Source organism: Hesperophylax consimilis, chromosome 16, assembly GCF_061612785.1.
Source record: "Hesperophylax consimilis isolate HC1 chromosome 16, BYU_Hcon_1.0, whole genome shotgun sequence".
Lineage (NCBI taxonomy): Eukaryota > Metazoa > Arthropoda > Insecta > Trichoptera > Limnephilidae > Hesperophylax > Hesperophylax consimilis.
The window spans coordinates 12574812-12593419 of record NC_142851.1 but is presented as its reverse complement, the minus strand read 5'-3'; the positions used below and the strand labels follow the sequence as shown (position 1 = coordinate 12593419).

Here is an 18608-nt window from a genome sequence, read left to right as displayed (position 1 = left end):
TTTCATATTACCCAAACTGTCTTAAGTGACTATTTTAAAATATTTGAAAATCGGCTCGATCGTATATTTTGTACATTTAATACACCGTTATAGATTACACCGAGTGAATTTTCCTAAATGTGATTTTGGTGCTGTACGCATCGTGGCTTGACCTATTTCAGCGTATCGCTCGCCACACGCTACCAATGGCAAAGTATGGCGAATGATATGCTGAAATAAGACAAGCCAAGAAAATATAGCGTGGTCTTTCATATGCTTAATCCTCTCAAAGAAATAATGCTTTATTTCAGCTTGCTTTGAACTTATATTCACGCGCTTACTTATTATATAGAGATGGTATTGTGACGTCAGAGCTAGTAGTCCTTGGGAGCAGTTAGAAGGGACAAGGGACACCCACCTACGCGAAGATCCCCAGCAAAGTGATCCTGCCAACATGGCGGGCTACCCTCTTCCCTTCGCCCTCCACCCTATTCCTTGCCCCCGCCCCCGCTCTGCTCGCTGCCCCCGGAGGGTAGGCGGCAGAAAGAGACGAAGCAACGATGATGACTAATGCGCAAAAACAAATCCAATTCCGTAAATGGCGTACGCTAGGATAAAGTAGGTACCTACGTATAAATTATCAAAGTATATTCGCCGGTGTACGCTAGACTGTGTAGCAACACGATTCTGATACGTATTCGATGTAACCTACCTGACAATATATGATTATTATTTTTTCTTACCTTTCACATTTATATAATTTTAACAACAGCATAAATATCATTTCTTAAATATCTGCAACTATACGGCAGGATGAAGGTTCAGTATATTGTCTTTAGCAGGTGTGTGTTTTTTTTTAAATAAATAACTCTACTGCTATTAATTAGAATATAACAATTTATAACAACAATCCTGACAATTTATTTACTAAAAAAAAATTTCTCCGATGCATGCAATATTATTACTTATTTTAAAGATTGATACTTACTAGAAAATATATCGTATTTTAAATTACACAAAGTACGTCGCTTTTTGTGGGTCAAAAAGCGACGTAAACAAACAAAGCCACCCGGCTTTGTTTTTTTTTAGAAATCAACTATTTAATTCCGAGATTGATGAAATTTTTTCACACTTGACTTACAAAACAAGGGAAAGGTGACTGTCTGCACTAGATTTTTAAAATCCCCACCACATCCACTTTTCCCGCCCCTTAAAGCAGAATTTAGATCCTTTTTGATGAAAGAAGACGAAATTTACTCTCTACATTTGATTTTGAAAAACTCTGCGAAAAGACCGGGCAAAGCTGGGGATTTCATCTAGTAAAGGGTCTGCCATCTAACGTTTTTTTTTTTCAAGTAGTGCTTATTTCGTGAATGGTAACACTTAGCTCATGTCTGATTTGACAGATAATTAGTGTTATCCTTCCGCTGAACGAATATGGTTGTGTATACGCTTGAACAACGCTGGGAAATATTGCGACATTACTTTGAAAATCATGGTAATGTTGCAGAATGTGTGCGAAAATTGCGTACGGATTTTGGAAGAAGAGAAGCACCGTCAGCTCCGTATGTTCGTTATCTTGTGAAAAAAATTAAAGAAACTGGCATCCTCATCGATAAACCAAAGCGTGAAAAGCCAAAAACAGTGCGTACACCCAAGAATATTGCTGGTGTGGCAGAAAGTGTGCGTGAAGCGCCATCAACATCAATTCACCGTCGTTCTCAACAACTGAACGAATTTTTGTTCACAAAAATTGAAGAGGAGGATATTGGAAACATTTGGTTTCAACAGGACGGCGCTACGTGCCACACAGCCGAAGCTACACTAGATGTTTTATAGCATTTTCAAAAAAAATAAGTTATTTGACGGACCCTTTATTATATAAAGAACAGTAGGTGCTTTGTTTTTATTCGAATTCACAGTTTTATCCCGAGATTGATGAAATTTTGCACACTTGACCTGCAAAACAATAGGAGGGTGACTGTCTAAACGAGATGTAGAAAAACACGGTTTAAGCAAAATTTTGATACAACTTCAATTATAAAATTATTATCTCCATCGGATTTATAAAAAAACTCTGTGTTAATCTCGGGCAACGCCGGACTGCTAATTTTTAAATAAAAATATAATAATTTGAACTCTTTAAAATAATTCCATACAATATAATCATGTTGGTATGATTAATCCATTATAATTTGATCTGTCGAAATTTGTCCATGAATAGCCTCCCAGTGAGCATCAAAGTAGAGTATACCTAGTACCTACCCAACTCTGCGTATGTATAAGGTATAAGTTGTATAGTTGTATAGGTGTATAGTGTATTCGGTTTTCCTATATAATAATATGGCGGGGGTTCGCTTTCCTTCGTGTAGAATGGTTCGCTCGTTTCAGTGTGGCAGCTCTGCAGTGCTGTTGGTTCTATGTGGCGGGCGGAGGGTGGGGGGGAGAGGCTAGGGGTGGAGGGAGGGAAAATTGCTTTGTTCATAACAGGGCCTGAATTCGTCTCCAGTAGCGCCAGGGTAAAACCACCTAATTATAAGTCAAAGAAAACTCATCCGGTGTTGTGTCAAATGTATTTCAATCCAGTTATGTTCAGATTAGGTGGAATTTTCGATAAGTTTTCGTTGTTGTCTTCCATAAAATTTTATTAATAAATTTATGGAAAATATATTATTGTTCTGATGTAATTTTTATTGTTAATTTCATCCATCTCTTTGTGAGTGATGTCATTATGAAACATGTCTCTCGCACTAACCGCGTTATAATTAAAGCGACATAATTATTTGATATTGCAGTGCGCAGTGTAAAATGACACGGACCGCTTTTATGATCAAAGCTTCGGAGTTTTCGTACATATTTGGAATTTCCCTTTACAGTGGAGTTTTACAAATGAAGCTACGGTGTCGGGTGAAGCGGTCTGCTAACAACGGCCCTGGCGCCGGGCGGGGGCGGGGGCGGGGGCGGTGTTGGGCGGGCGGCGGGTCGGTGAGGGCGGGGGCGGCTCGGGTTGGGGCGGCCGCCATTGCGGCGGCGTCGCCATGGTAACATGTCGCGCGGCCCGGCCGCCCCACCCCCCTCCCGCTCACCGACCCCGCGCTGTGCTCCTGTGAATTAGAGACGTCCTTTGCTGTTTGCTGGAGCGTTTCAAATGAAGAAATTCTTCCCAGCGTCCTTTTTGAACTGGCGTATAATGAAAACTTTCTCGGAATTACTGCCAAACCGTATTTAAAATAAAATATTTCCGTTTCGTACTCCTGACGCTTGGCCCCGTTATATATTTTGTTCGGAGCGCCAGTCAACATTTCAATTAATTTATAAATTCTTCCGAGGGTCCTTTCTGAGCCGCCTTGTCCCTCTACAGAACTTCTAAACAGGTCTGCGCCAACTCGAAATCCTTTAACGGTTCTGCCTTTCAGTCTGTTGGCATCTGATGTCAATAGATGCTTTGAATTTCGTGTTTTGATGTAAAGAGCAAAGGAAGGTCTAATTTTCACTGACTACGAGTCTCTCATTACCCTTTTACAATTCCTTCATTTCTCATTTGAATTGAAAGATTGGCCTCCGACATTTTGGCACAGTTTTTTTAGTAACAATATTAATGAAAAGCCAGATCAATGTAGTATGTAACCAACTAGCAACTAGAGGTGCACATGGAGACATTCACCAAAGCCATGTCCGGCCGGTACGAGGTACGAAGTCGCCTGAGAATAGAGGAAGGCGCTGGCAGTTAGTACTGGCAGAGCCACTGCGATCACGGCTCCACCGCCCGTACCATACCAAGCCGGGATTGCGTGCAAAACGCGAAAAGTAATTTTCTACAAATCTATTCTTAACTTCATTTCCAGCTTTCTCCTTCCCTGTAAAAAAGGAAACGAATGACTGAAGAAATAATGTACGAATTCAACGTTATGCTGTTATTCTATATTGTGCTAAAGCAGATATGGTTCCATGCTAACTCAACACAGTGACTATTCAACACACTTTTAAAAAGTGATATAAAGTCATTAAAAAAGACGAAAAATTTTTTTTTAACCTAACCTAAACTAACCTACTTAACCCAGTTAATAAAAATTTTGTTTCATCACTTTCCATCACTTTATATAACTTTTTAAAGATGTGACGAATTATCATTTTGATGATTTATCCGGTCACCATCAGATGTACTACGATAAAATAAATGCTATGCCAACTCAATAAGCTGAGTTTGTGGCAACGTTTAGCCTGTAAGGTGACCGGATAACTCATCAATATGACAATTCAACACACCTATAAATAGTGCTATAAAGTTATGAAAAGTGATGAAACAAAAACTAGGTTAAATAGGTTGCATATGTAACTATTTAACCTACTTTTTGTTACATGCACTTTAATACCTTAATATTTATTTATTAGTTAAAGAATAAAATGGTAAAAAGTAGGTACAATTCGTGGCTATCCTACGAAAAGCTACAACGATTTTAGGCTTACTTAAACAAATTTATCGGCAACACAAAACAATATTTATTATAAAGGTTTTAAAATGTTCAATGAACTCCATTTAAATGAAGTGAAGCTTAAAGTCTAATTAATAAAGGAAATAGAATTTTATTATAGTAGTCTTAGAATAGTTATACACAAGATATAAAATATTAAAATTTATAACTAAATAAAATATACAACTAATAAATTAATTTAAAAAAAATTCTACTATTGGGTATTTGATTCTGCGACACATAGCTTTTATAACAAATATATCATCGAAAAAGAAGATAATACTAATAAGTCTCAACGAAACATGAAACAGAACAAGTTACAGAAAAATCAAAAGATAACGGTCACAACTAGGAATCGAACCCAGGATATCTTGTCATACCGGGACAGGCGTCTTATATTTAAAATTCAGAATTAATAATATCACCTTCCAATTAATTTTTCTAATATTTTTAGCATCTACCTTTTTAAATGGAAACAAATTTTGTAATAAAATTGGTTTTTTAACCTAGCTAGTGTTTCGGATAAACATACCCGATTTTTTTATTATAAATAAATATCACGATTAAATAATATCATCTCCAATAGCGTGTGTTCCCAATTATGTCATCTGCGTTAATCTCAAGTGACTGCATATTATCTGCATGTACATGATATAAATAAATAATAATACAATATGCACATTTTAACGCAGCATAACTTTTATTAATTAATTGCATTGTACATATAGTTTTGTATTAGTGAACGGCGAACCGGTGGATGCAATCTATTAGACATAAGTTGTTATAATACAGGGTTTTCCAATAAGAGGTGTTATTTTCATAATCAATCGTAAAAGATCAATGGTTTTGTTGCTTGTGTGGCACGTAGCGCCGTTTCATTGAAAGTAAACGTTGTCCAGATCAATACCATCTAATTCCGGCCATAAAAAATCATTAATCATCTCTCGATAGAGCAATCCATTCAGCGTAACTGTTGCTCCAGCCTCATTTTCGAAAAAGTAAGGTCCAATGACTCCGCCGGACCATAAACTGCATCAAACAGTCACACGTTGAGGATAGAGAAGCTTTTCAACAATAACTCTTAGGTTTTCCGAGCCCGAGATGCAACAATTTTGCTTGTTCACGAAGCCACCGAGGTGGAAATGGGCCTCATCACTCAAGATGATTTGAATTTGATTCACTCAAGTGAATTTTAATAATTTCAATGCGTTGTTGAAGCGTGTATCGTTCCATTTTTATTAATGGCGTAGTTTCTACTTGTCAAATGTCAAAAAATGACAGCTCCAAAAGTAACATCTACCGAAATAGCGGGCTATTCAAAATAACACATCGTATTGGAAAACCCTGTAGTTTGTGTAGTCTATAGTTAGTGATAATATAAAGTATTAAGGAAATATATTGAGGTTATTTTTCACTTGAAAGGCTCTACACAAATCATCCAAGTACCTATTATTATTATTATAAATACAGATGTACGAATTACATTTGAAAATCATTTATTTCATTTAATTGCACACACTAGAAAACTTACTGATATGAAATATTGTTAATTTATTAAACTGACTAGAGACTTTTTCAGTCAAACAAACTATCAGTTAAGCTCGAATATGTTATACTCATTTTTCTCCATGCAGCCCTGAATTTAAAACGTTCATTCAACTTTATTATATAATAAATTAACCAACTTCTTTAATTTGTATGTTCCCATCTTTCAAATATTATTGGCAACAAATCAAGAACAGGTTAATTATTCAACAATAATTATTATTCAACATTATTTATCTGAGTCATGTTTGTTGTCATTTCGTATCGTGGATTAGCATTCACGATTCTTGATAAGATCATTGATCTCAATACAATCAATCAACTAATTTGTTTCCCAGTAATAATATTGGAAATTTATGTTAATTTACTAAGCGAACTATTATAAACTAATTGGGTTAAGTCTAGGTGAAGGATGGGTAAAACTGAATAACTTGTTGGAACAGTGGTTTTAGGATGCCTCTGCAATCATTGTGGGCGTAGTTTAGTGTTAGGGGTCTGAAGTAAAAAAAAAGTTATTTTATCAGGATTGCCATGAAAGGGAAAACCTGGAAATTCATATGAAATTTGAATGAAGATGGATTAAAAATATACATATTTTGTAATTCTCGTTAGGTATTCGGTGTCCGTATATGCCTACGTATAATTATTTTTAACAGAAAAAGTACATTCATTATTACGACAGTGAAATGTTGTAAGTTTTGTGATTTCCAAGTTTTCCAATTCAAACTACGTTTATTACCTAATTTCTCTTTTTTTATCAAACTACCTTTAATACCTAAATCCTCTATTCTCTCAAACTACGTTTAGTACCTAATTTCTCTTTTTTTATCAAACTTCGTTTAATACCTAATTCCTCTATTCTCTCCAAGTACGTTAAGTACCTAATTTCTCTATTCTCTCAAACTACGTTTAATACCTACTTTTTCTTTTTCTTAATCTTCGTTTAGTACCTAATTTCTCTATTCTCTAAAAATACGTTTAAAATACCAAATTTCTCTATCCTCTCAAACTATGTTTAGTACCTAATTTCTCTATTCTCTCAAACTATGTTTAGTACCTGATTTCTCTATTCTCTCAAACTACGTTTGGTACCTAATTTTTCTATTCTCTCAAACTACGTTTAGTACCTGATTTCTCTATTCTCTCAACCTACGTTTAATACCTAATTTCTCTATTTTCTTAAACTACGTTTAGTACCTAATTTCTCTATTCTCTCAAACTACGTTTAATACGTAATTACTCTTTTTTCTTAAACTAGGTTTAGTACCTAATTTCTCAATTCTCTCAAACTACGTTTAATACCTAATTTCTATTTTTTCTCAAACTACGTTTAGTACACAATTTCTCATTTTCCTTTCATTTCTAAGTTTCATCTCAATTCGTAGAACAATTTTAAAAAGAGTTATATTTGTATGTGACTAAAATACAATTTTTGTAGGTTATGAACCCACCAGATAAAATTTCAATTTTTTTTTTGAATACTTAGAATTAATTTTCAGCAATTTCTGTTTTCTGTGGCCACCCTGATCTTGAGTCTAGTCCAAATAAACACTGACGATGAAGAGAATAAATAGTTTGCTGGTGAAATTTGGGGCTTAGTTTTGTTGGTGCATTCCTGTGAGGCAAGAGACTCGGGCCAGGGCCTCTGGTTGTGTCTGGTATGTCTGCCGGTTATTATTATTGGAGGCGCGGGGTATTTTTGACCCGACTGGGACTCTGGTCTCGTGACGTCAATCCGGGCAGAGGGCCGCCACACCATTGGCGCACGTACCGAGTATTCATTTTATTGTAATGGTGTCGTAACAACCATGTTATTAGCTTTTTATTGATAGCAAAGAATGCAAATATATCACGTTAAGAAGAACATTAGAAGTGCCTTTCACACAAATATGAATGAAAGCAAATTTCGCCACTGACATATCATTTTCCATGCATTCTTTCTCCCATTTGAATTTCATAATTATGGTGAAACATTGTTTTGTATTGGAAACTTAAGAGGAAGCTACGAGCCAAAAATGTGTACATTCTTGGTAAACCTTATATTGTGGGTAATAGGCATTAAAATCGCTTGACAAACGGATTCTAGAAACGTTCAATTTCACAAAACTGGTTTTTATTTGTTTTGTAAATAATTTTATAAGAAAGCAAAAAAAATATTGTGAAACTGTCACAGATAATCTTATAAAGTTGTTTCTTTTACGCGTTCATACATTTCTATTGAAAAAATATTTTATTTAGTAGTATACATTTATATTTTTCATTGAGTAATTTATTTTTTTATTTGTATTCTACTCAAACGAAACGATAGGAAAACTTTTAATTTATCTAAAGCTTATTTTTTGGTATTAATAATGTACACCAATTCGTTATAAAGATTAATCAAAATAGTGATTTAGCATTAAGCTTCGCTTTAAGGCCCGACTGGCCCATTGATGTATTATATTTAGATGAGACGTGAAGCAAAGAAATAGGTTCCGCTTTTCTACCTCCAACTGACCTCCAACTCTTCCAAGTTTCGAAGAGATATTAGTAGGCAGTGTAGTTCTATGGATTGGCCAGACTTTTGGATCACGAAGCATGTCAACATGGCATGTCTTCGGTCTGCTAATATCCGCTAAGTTTGTCACGGGGACACCAACAGCTTTCAATATATTAATGAGAGAAAAATCGTCAATCCTTTTTTCAGTTGATTGATTTTCCGTACTAATTATATATTTCTTTCTTTCCAGGTAATTCTTCTAAAATTCTTCCGTTGGCCGCTACTGCCTCCGTGTTTGTCTGCCAGGGAGCTTGCTGGCTGACGGGCGGCAGGGCCGGGTCGGTTAGGGCGGGCCGCACAGGGCCGGGCCGGGCAGCTCTGAGGGCGTCGCGACGCCCCGCGCACGCACGCGCCTCCCCCTCCTACCGCCCGGCGCACACTGACGCGAAGCGACGCACGAACTGAGAATATACACGTATATTTGAGTATACTCCACGTACGTGTTCAAATAGCATCCAGCATTGGTGGGAAAAATACTAGATGAGATGTACACGGGGAAGTTAAAATGTATTAAATACTGATTATTTTTTAAATGTAGTTTTGTACAGTCAATCAATTTAGCGATTTTATAGATACTGTCCATGTTAAAGCAACAGTTTGATGTTAAGGCGATGCTTTACGTCGTGTAATATTTTAAATTGAGCCGCTATCAATAACAACCCTTACGTAGATGGCGATAAGGTTTAAATTCCCGCTTAACACCATCCGCCTGTTTTGATTTATGCAAGAAAAAAACATGGCCAAAAAGTGCCTTTTATTTTATTTTGTGGATGTTCAGGCATAAATATTTAATTTTTTTTCGATCATTTTATAAATAACTTAATTTGCCACATTATACAATAAAATCACAACCGAAAATGGGTTCGTAAGTAGGAGATTTTGAACTTTAAAGCATTTTCATAGGCCTTTACATTATTTTTATCTGGGCTTATAAAAAGACTTATCTTAAAAATACTCGATTATTTCAAAGTCCAAGATGTATTCTACTCGCAGTACTTAATTAAAGCATCTGAAACATTTCTAGGCGACCAAATTTTCAAACCAAAAACACATGATTTTGCATTACTACGTATGGCATCGCCTTTAAGTGTCAGTCACAGGCAAACCGCGTTTAGTGATTTGCCATGTCAAATAATGTTGATAATATATTATATAATGGTGTTCTCAATTATCTTAACCGCAATCAATTATAATAATAATCATAGCAATTAATTTATTTATTTATTTATTGGACAATTTGTATAGCGCCGCTTTTGTAAGATATCACCTCAGGGGCGCTTTACAGTTGATTACAAAAAAATATTACAAAAATAATTTAAGTTAAGTAAAATAAGGACAGGAACAGGTGACACGAACACTAGATTTTACTAATATACTGCATTAAATTGGAGCGTTTTGTAAATTTTATAAATATACTGAAAATTTAAAACGTATTCAGGTTTAGTCTAAAAGGACCAATCTTGTTTATTCTCGATCTGTGTTGTGTACTGTCTGCTCTACGCATTTACCACCATCGCAACTAGCTGCGAGTTCCACATCTGAATCGCGCACCTATGTACATTTGCGTAAGGCATAATATGCAATGCCGATCCCATGCGTCAACGTTGTGTGTTGTTCATACTTTCGAGCAGTCAATGTACAATGTAGTTATGATATAAATATATGCGAGTAGGCATCGTACTGTACTACAGCTGTGAAGTACTTAGCCGAAAATCGAACTAGGTTATTCGTGACCCCGCGGGCTCGGCTGTTCCGACGCTGTCGAGGTAAATAACATAGTAGCGAGCCATCATGAGGCAGAGCACATAGCGTAGAACCCACTGTGAGGCATAGCGCATAGTTTGGTTTTAGGCAAACTATGTCAATATTTTAGTGAATTATTGATAATTTCGTGATAGAAGTGGATTTGTCACGTAAAGCACGTTATATGTACCTACATTACGAGGCTCTGAATAGATAATTCATAGAAGTGTGATATGTACCATTTTAAAATAGATCTTTCGACTTCTACGCCCCAACCAGGCCAATGAGACCAAGAATGAATTTCGGTATCGGAAAATGTTTGATCAATTTCATCAGAATTAAGGAAAAATTGGTTCTAGTTCGGGCACATGGACACGCCCAAAATAAACGTTCTATTGATCTACCTCTTCAGTACTACGAAGTTACTGAAATTCTGAAAAATAATGACAAAACTAAGAATGAAATTCCCAAGAGCAAGCACCAAGGCAGTTTGGAGAATATAATAGATAAGGAAGTGTTTAGCTTTTCAGTTCTGGTTACTAAACAAAGCTAAATCCATTTCAAGCTACGTTTTGATTGAAAAGTTGTTTGATGAAAGATAGTCGACTTCCAATGTCACCACTTTGAATTGAAATGTCGTTTTTGAATTGAATATTAAATACTAGATCTGAATATCAAGATACGAACTTCCTACATAAATCTGTTCCTTTCTCCATTCTCTAATTCTTCTACCCACAGCAAAAAAACATATTAAGATTAATCGGTCGAAAAAATCGCACTTAAATAAAATAATCCATGGATGAGCGCCATCGTGTTAGCGCGTCGATAATCGGTCATAAATAAGCCCGATTACAAACGCATTAACAGAAGTATTAATGATAATTATCAATTATTACCACGCGCTTAATAATAGTGTTCCCAAGATCGATCAATTATGATCGACGATCGCGATTTGCGAGGGCAAGTTCACGATGTTATTAATTCGACAACCTGTTCGCGAATTTAATCACCTGACAACTACAGACTGCCGATAAAGCACTTTAACCTACCTGCAGGGGAACAGGTAATTCTTACTTCTTCTCTTTGAAATAGATTACAGAAGATTGTTTTTATGGTACAAATATAATTTAACAAGACTAGAGTAGGTAAGGTTTTATATAAAACATTTTTTAATAGTTCTTACACGGCGAAAACTTACTGATAAGAAATATTCTGGTTAAATTATTCGTTTCCCTATCAAAAACGGGATTGGAGACCTATAACGAAAGAATTGACATATTTCAAAACAAACTGTAGGTAAATCACGAATATTTTATGAAGAAGTCGGAACACGTGTTCTTAAAAATAATAATATTTGACAGTATTTTGATTTAAAAAAAATCGTACTCTTTTTTCTCCATGTGGGCCGGATAAAGGCACTCGAAATTGATTTAGTTGCTTCAATTTTTTTTTGATTTTATAAAAAAACCGGAGTCTATCAATATTTCACCGATTAATCGTAATCATTATTGTAAGAATCGTCTCATCCCTATTCTCAATATGTGGGTACGACTTGTATTCACATCATATAGAAGCATTTTTTGGCAGTCATTATCTAGAAAAAGCTAGCTTTTCTTGTCCCTTATTCTGAAGATGGCTTCAGATACGAATATGCATCAACATTTAAAATCGTAAAATTGATAGTTTTTTCAATTGCGTTTAGCAACCGACAACCTCTTATTAGAAGTTAAAGAAATCGATTCCAAAGTAGCACCATTTTTATAACTGCCGAAATATTTTGTAACCTATATAATGTATGGTATATTTTTTTAAAGCGAAATCCCGCCCTGTATTACGATCATCATAATTAATGGGTTCGGGGAATCCCCGCGATCATCAGACGATAAGGCGCGCTTTATTCTTTATAGACCGTTTGACGTCACGTCGATATTGGTATAGTTTGCAGTCACCCAGTCACCAGTTAGTCGTCTTGCTTCAGTGTTTAGTGGAACTAGCTTCGCTCACCACCGAATAAAGGGGGCGTTGTCTTCTTTTTATTAATGAATTAGGGTCGATGTTTATTACTTGTAAACATCCGTCATTACTCCTTATTGTCTCGGTGGTTCAGCCATTGTGCTAAAAATTCTTCAATCACTTTTCTGAAATAGATCGAATGGAACAATGCGTGGAATGGCTGTCTTAAATTAGCACAAAAACATCTCGGTAATTGTTACTGATAAAACTATCTTAGGGTGGACCCTGGTCACAAACATGAAAAAAAACAGGACATTAGCTTAACCCATTATAATTTAGGGTAGTATTTATCTAATATCTGTAGTGTGTAGGAATAAAGTAATATCAGAGTTAAAAAATAATTTTAAAAAAGTCCAGAGTTGGCACAAAAAACAAACAAGTGATTTTTTTGATAATTCAGATAATTTGTTTGTCCTATCGGAAATCGGAGTTTTTAAACAACTAAGTGGAGAATTGGCCAAAAATATCTCGGTAATTGTAACTAGTGAAACTTTTTTAGGGATGGGCACTCTCCACATGCCTGGCAAAAACAGGAAATATGTTTGACCCATGATAAATTAGGGTAGTATCTGTTTAATGTGTGTAGTATGTAGAAATGTAGTAATTCAGGCTTTTTTTCAATAATGTAAGTGGATAATTTGCACAAAAAATCATCTCGGTAACTGTAACTAATGAAAATTTTTTAGGGTTCACTTGGTATACTGGTCACAAACCTGGAAAAACAGGAAATTTGTTTGACCCAGGAGAAATCTGTGTAGCATCAGCTAACTATCTTATGTGTGTAGTGTTTGTGTATCTAATAATATCAGTTGTTTTTTATTTAACAAGCGTTTTTTTTTAAACGATTTTTAGAAGTTCCCACCTGTAAAAAAACATAGAACGAAACGACATATCAGGGAGAGCAATACTCATTCTAAGGCTATACCTAATAATAATATAAAAACATTTTTTTGTTAAAGTTAAATACTGTAAAACTATTTTCTCGATAGAAAGTATGCCTGCGCTCATTTTCATATCTCGTTAGTGAATTTTGATCCGTAATCTACTCCCTACTATTGACATAACAGACAAACAGTAAAAAAAACTGCTCTTGACACCTGAAACTGTCAGGGGACATGGAAATCTGTTTTTGCGGCCACCCTATTATTCTTGTAAATATCGACTAGCTGTCGTTGTGTTTTTTTTCTAGCTACTCTCCATTATTTGTTTTTATAATGAGTTAAATAATAAAGGCGAGAGCGTGCCAGGCATTTCGCTCTCGTTCTAAAACGTTTTTCAGCGTAATTATTGTATTCATTGATGATAATATCGTTTATCAACACTTGAATGGATACGCGCCCATTATGTCTTGAATTCATTCATAATTTAAAACTCTTTAAACGTGATTAGACTGATTAGCATCATTATTTGCGAACAGCTGATACGTATTTATTCACCGTTTGATAGCACGTGTATTTTAATGCTAATACTAAATGCGAATTCGTGTTATTCGTATCGCATTTAGTTCATATTGCACGTTTAGATTTACTGTCTAGAAACTGATTCATGATACGGCCTTGATAAATAATACAAAATGAGAATCTAAAGCAAAAATGATTCATGATTTAAATACCTTTATTCATTTATTTATTATGTTTTAATTGATAATGTTTTTAGACTTAAGATGAACGTACAAAACTTATATTTGGATTACAGGAATAAATACCCAAATAAACTACTTAATATATATTTTTAATGAAAATTTAAAGCACATAGTACGTATGTGCTACTTTATTTAATTGGGTTTTAAATTATAAAATATAGGCCATTAAATTTTTCGATTATTCGTTTAAGAGGCAACTTTGGAAATTATTTTTTAGTTAATGATAATTATTTGAAAACATATTTTTTGCTCTATTTACAATATAAATATGATGGGATATATATTTTTTTCTTTAAAAGTAGTTAGATAGGCGTAAATGAAAATTACAAACGACCGATTTACGCTTGTACAAAAAAATTGTCAGATATGATTTCAGATTTTCACGACCATTCATGGTATTATGCTGCTTTATTTTTTGGGTATTGTGCCGTGTTGCGAAACGTGGGTTAAATGAGGATGTGGCGAAACACGGCATAATATCCCAAAAATAAATCACCATTGCAAAATTGTCGTATAAAAGAAGTGTCACTCTTAGTGAAAGGGTAGTGACATTGCTATCACCAAATGTACTGAAATGTCATAATAATAATAATAATAATTGGATAATTTTTAGAGCGCCGTTTTTGTGAAAAATCACCTCAAGGGCGCTGTACAATTTATTTCCTATAGCCCAGCTACACTACTCGCGAAGTTGACCGAATACGATAGTGTGGGCACGAACTTCGCTTCGCTTCGGGCATCTTCGCTTCGCTTCGCAAGACTTCCGATTGTTGTCGGTAAATGCGCCCGAGTCAAAGGACTCGAAGCGTCACGGCATAAATAAACCAATCACTGACTGGTTGGACTGAGTTACTCGCGAAGTACACGAGTGTGTGGGCACGCACTTCGAACTTCGTCGAGGACTTCGTCGAAGCGTCGAAGCGAGTAGTGTAGCGGCCGCTTTAGGATCTACATTTGTTATTTAGAAAAGATACCAAAACATACTTACCTGGCAAGTCACTTCCGACAAACACACTTATATTAAAAAGTTTATGCTTATAAAAGATAAAACTGCACGCAGAGGACACTATATCAAAAGACACTGGTCATCGCATAACCTTAAGTCTGCTATAGTTTTTTTTATTTTAATTTAACTGTCTTAAAAAGCCTACAAATTGTTTTTTTTTAACTGTATTAGCCGCCTACCGAAATTTAAGGAATTCTCGGGCACACGCAAAACGCAAACGGACAGAACATTGAAGAAAAGTTATGATAAATGGTGTAGAAACAAACATAACCTATCCTATTGTTGACTGATCATAGCGAGGTCCTGATTTAACTTGATTTACAGTTCTAGACTTCAATCAAGCCTTATATGTCCTGCTAAAAAAATTGTTTATAATATATAAAAGAGGGAGATGTTACAAGTTACAACGGAGCTATCAGTGGTATACCTTTAACTTTTGACGCCCTTCGGCTGGACAGAACCGATTATAGTTACATGGAGTCTGCCGAGTAGTAAAGGAATTTGAACTTTTCCCTTTCATTTAGTTGTTGGAGTTATTGCTTTTGATATTTTGACGTGGTGTGTACCATTTAGCACCTGCAGAGTGGCTGGGAAACGTGTAGATCGTGCCCCGTGCCGTCTGTCAGAGGTCAACAAACATAAATAAATTTGTTGCTTTTCCAATTTTGAATTTTCAACTGTTTAATTCTTTATTAAGTACCTACTGATTTATCAGCATACACGAGAATGTAAATCGCTCAATTGGAAATAAGATGTCTCTCTTATAATGTGATAAATTATATTATAGTATTTTTGCACCTCGTTCTAGAGTGGATAATTGATTCAGTTTCAGAGAAACCACCTTTAAGAATTTCCATCAATGTATACTGATACAACTAGATGCCATAATTTCTATGAGGTATCAATTATTGAAAAAAAGATTTGCCAGTCATTAAGGCGATTCACTACGTGGTGTAGTATTTTTAATTGAGCCGCTATCAATAACAACCCTTACGTAGATGGCGATAAGGTTCAAATTCCCGCTTAACACCATCCGCCTGTTTTGATTTATGCAAGAAAAAAACATGGCCAAAAAGTGCCTTTTATTTTATTTTGTGGATGTTCAGGCATAAATATTAATTTTTTTTTCGATAATTTTATAAATAACTTAATTTGCAACATTATACAATAAAATTATAACCGAAAATGTGTTCGTAAGTAGGAGATTTTGAACTTAAAAGCAGTTTTCATAGTCCTTTACACTATTTTTTCTGGGCTTATGAAAGGACTAATCTAAAAAATACTCGATTATTTCAAAGGTATTAAATGTATTCTACTCGCAGTATTTAATTAAAGCATCTGAAACATTTCTAGGCGACCAAATTTTCAAACCAAAAACACATGATTTTGAATTACTACGTATGGCATCGCCTTAAACAACAATGTCTTCAGACAACGAAAAACTAGTATGCGTTAATATAAACCGAGCAGAACCTTAAAATCGTTTTTTTTTTAAATACGTTTTAAATATGTCTAACTTTTACCTCTAATGATTCTGTGCTCTATCTAGGTGGGTTATTTTTTCGCCTTTTCACAGCATTATACATTCTCGCAACCAAAGATTTTAAACCCCTGCCGGTGCATCTGAATCCACGGCGTTCGCCCGTATAATATACTGGTGCAGTCAGCAGTCAGCCGGTCGGGTATAAATCACCCGCATATTTATAATCTGTCGAACGGGCGGATTCCGCTTTATCATCCGGCACGTGGCCCTCTCACTGCAAACTGCTAGCTTTCCTCCCACTGCATGCAAACTGCAATATCTCTACTACTGGGAGAATTCGTATGAACTTGAACTTTGCAGCAAAGTTCGCCTTTACCCAAATAATGCATTCTAAGGAACGTGTGACTTTATTTCCGACGTTTCATGATTTTGGTAATTTGTTTGTCGTGCTGTCTTTGGATTTCAAAGATTTTAGTATTTTTTGGTGATAGCCGCGATACTTTTTCTTGGTGGTAATTTCTTAACAATAATGCACCATTTACACAGCACTTTTATGAATATATAACATGTGTTTTTGGTTTGAAAATTTTGTCGCCTAGAAATCTTTCAGATGCTTTAATTAAATACTGCGAGTAGAATACATCTTGGCCTTTGAAATAATCGAGTATTTTTTAGATAAGTCTTTTTATAAGCCCAGAAAAAAATAATATATAAGCCTATGAAAACTGCTTTAAAGTTCAAAATCTCCTACTTACGAACCCATTTTCGGATATGATTTTATTTTTTAATGTGGCAAATTAAATTATTTATAAAATGATCGAAAAAAAATTAAATATTTATGCCTGAACATCCACAAAATAAAATAAAAGGCACTTTTTGGCCATGTTTTTTTTCTTGCATAAATCAAAACAGGCGGATGGTGTTAAGAGGGAATTTAAACCTTATCGCCATCTATGTAAGAGTTGTTATTGTACGTAGTGCATCGCCTTAATAGAAAAGTTTTCATATGTGCTAAAAACGCCCTACTCAAGTACTACTTGTATGCATAAATTACAGGAACGCCCTAAACGGAGAGATAAATACTCGTAAATGAGCGTAAATAAACCAAAACTCAACAAGCTACATAATAATGCAAAATAATGCACCGTTCCACGACCTTCCCGGTGAATAATTTCCTTTAGAAAAACACATCATAATAATGAATGACCCACGCGGCAAGTGTCACTCAGCTGTGAGCCGTCGGTGTCGGTCGTCTGGTAAGTTAGGTAGTTAGGTAGTAACCGTGTAGCAGTAGTAAGTTTGTACCGCCGTGGGAACCCCCGTAAATCACCCGCATGTATATTTTTAATCTGTCAAACAACCGGAACCACGGCGCGCCGCCACTTTACGATCTCGGAAGTGATTCGATTTATGACTTTTGGCGCGAGCGGCCGCCATTATTATTGCGGCGCGCGAAAACGTGTTTCGAAAATCAGCTGATGTTATTATTTATTTCATTTCGCGCCGGCACGTCTTGGTGTAGGTACGCTTATTTTTATTGAATTATTATGTTATGATTGTGTGTGGCGATATGATATGTTGCGCAGACTTTTCAGCCATTGACTCATCCTATTGATGTTTATTTATGTAAACGAGTCGTTTATTTGGATTGCCGCGCTTTTGTGGAAATATACGCATGTTTGTAATGTTTACATTACTTATTCATTATTGTCCCATTACATACTACGATACTATATCTCGACCGAAATATACACACGTTTGTAATGTTTCCATTACTTATTCATTATTGTCCCATTATATACTACGATACTATGAAAAATACATATCGCACCTCCGGTGCTAAACTGTCACTTATGCAAATAATGTAATTTTTCAGGAGAAGCGTTTGAAAATTCGACATCCTATTATAATGTATAGTTCTTCTTGTGTAAAAAATGAACTGGTAATTATTTAAACTACAACTTTAAACTTCATATCAAAGTAAAAGCAAACGTCTCACAACTTTGTAATAAAAAAAATATAAACATTTTAAATTTACAACCCTCCCAGAAGTGACATTATGGCACTAGAAAACAATTTACCAGGCAATTATGTCATAACAATCAAAACACGATATCATACTTTTCTAAAGTTTTATTAATTAAAATATCAAAGCAGTATAACAAACTTTCTTAATTCTACATATA

General features: G+C 35.2%; 2 protein-coding genes across 2 annotated transcripts in view; both read left to right on the top strand.

The window, feature by feature from the left end:
• The window catches only part of LOC149416722 (uncharacterized), a 28267-nt gene extending 19251 nt beyond the window's left edge, over positions 1-9016 (top strand). The window contains exon 2 of the mRNA XM_089641254.1: positions 8726-9016. Within this exon, the coding sequence (XP_089497380.1) occupies positions 8726-8940 (215 nt within the window). The 3' untranslated portion in view covers positions 8941-9016. The remainder of the gene's footprint in view (positions 1-8725) is intronic.
• The window catches only part of tara (SERTA domain-containing protein 2 taranis), a 112556-nt gene that overhangs the window by 31910 nt on the left and 62038 nt on the right, over positions 1-18608 (top strand). The gene's annotated exons all lie outside the window — the stretch shown is intronic.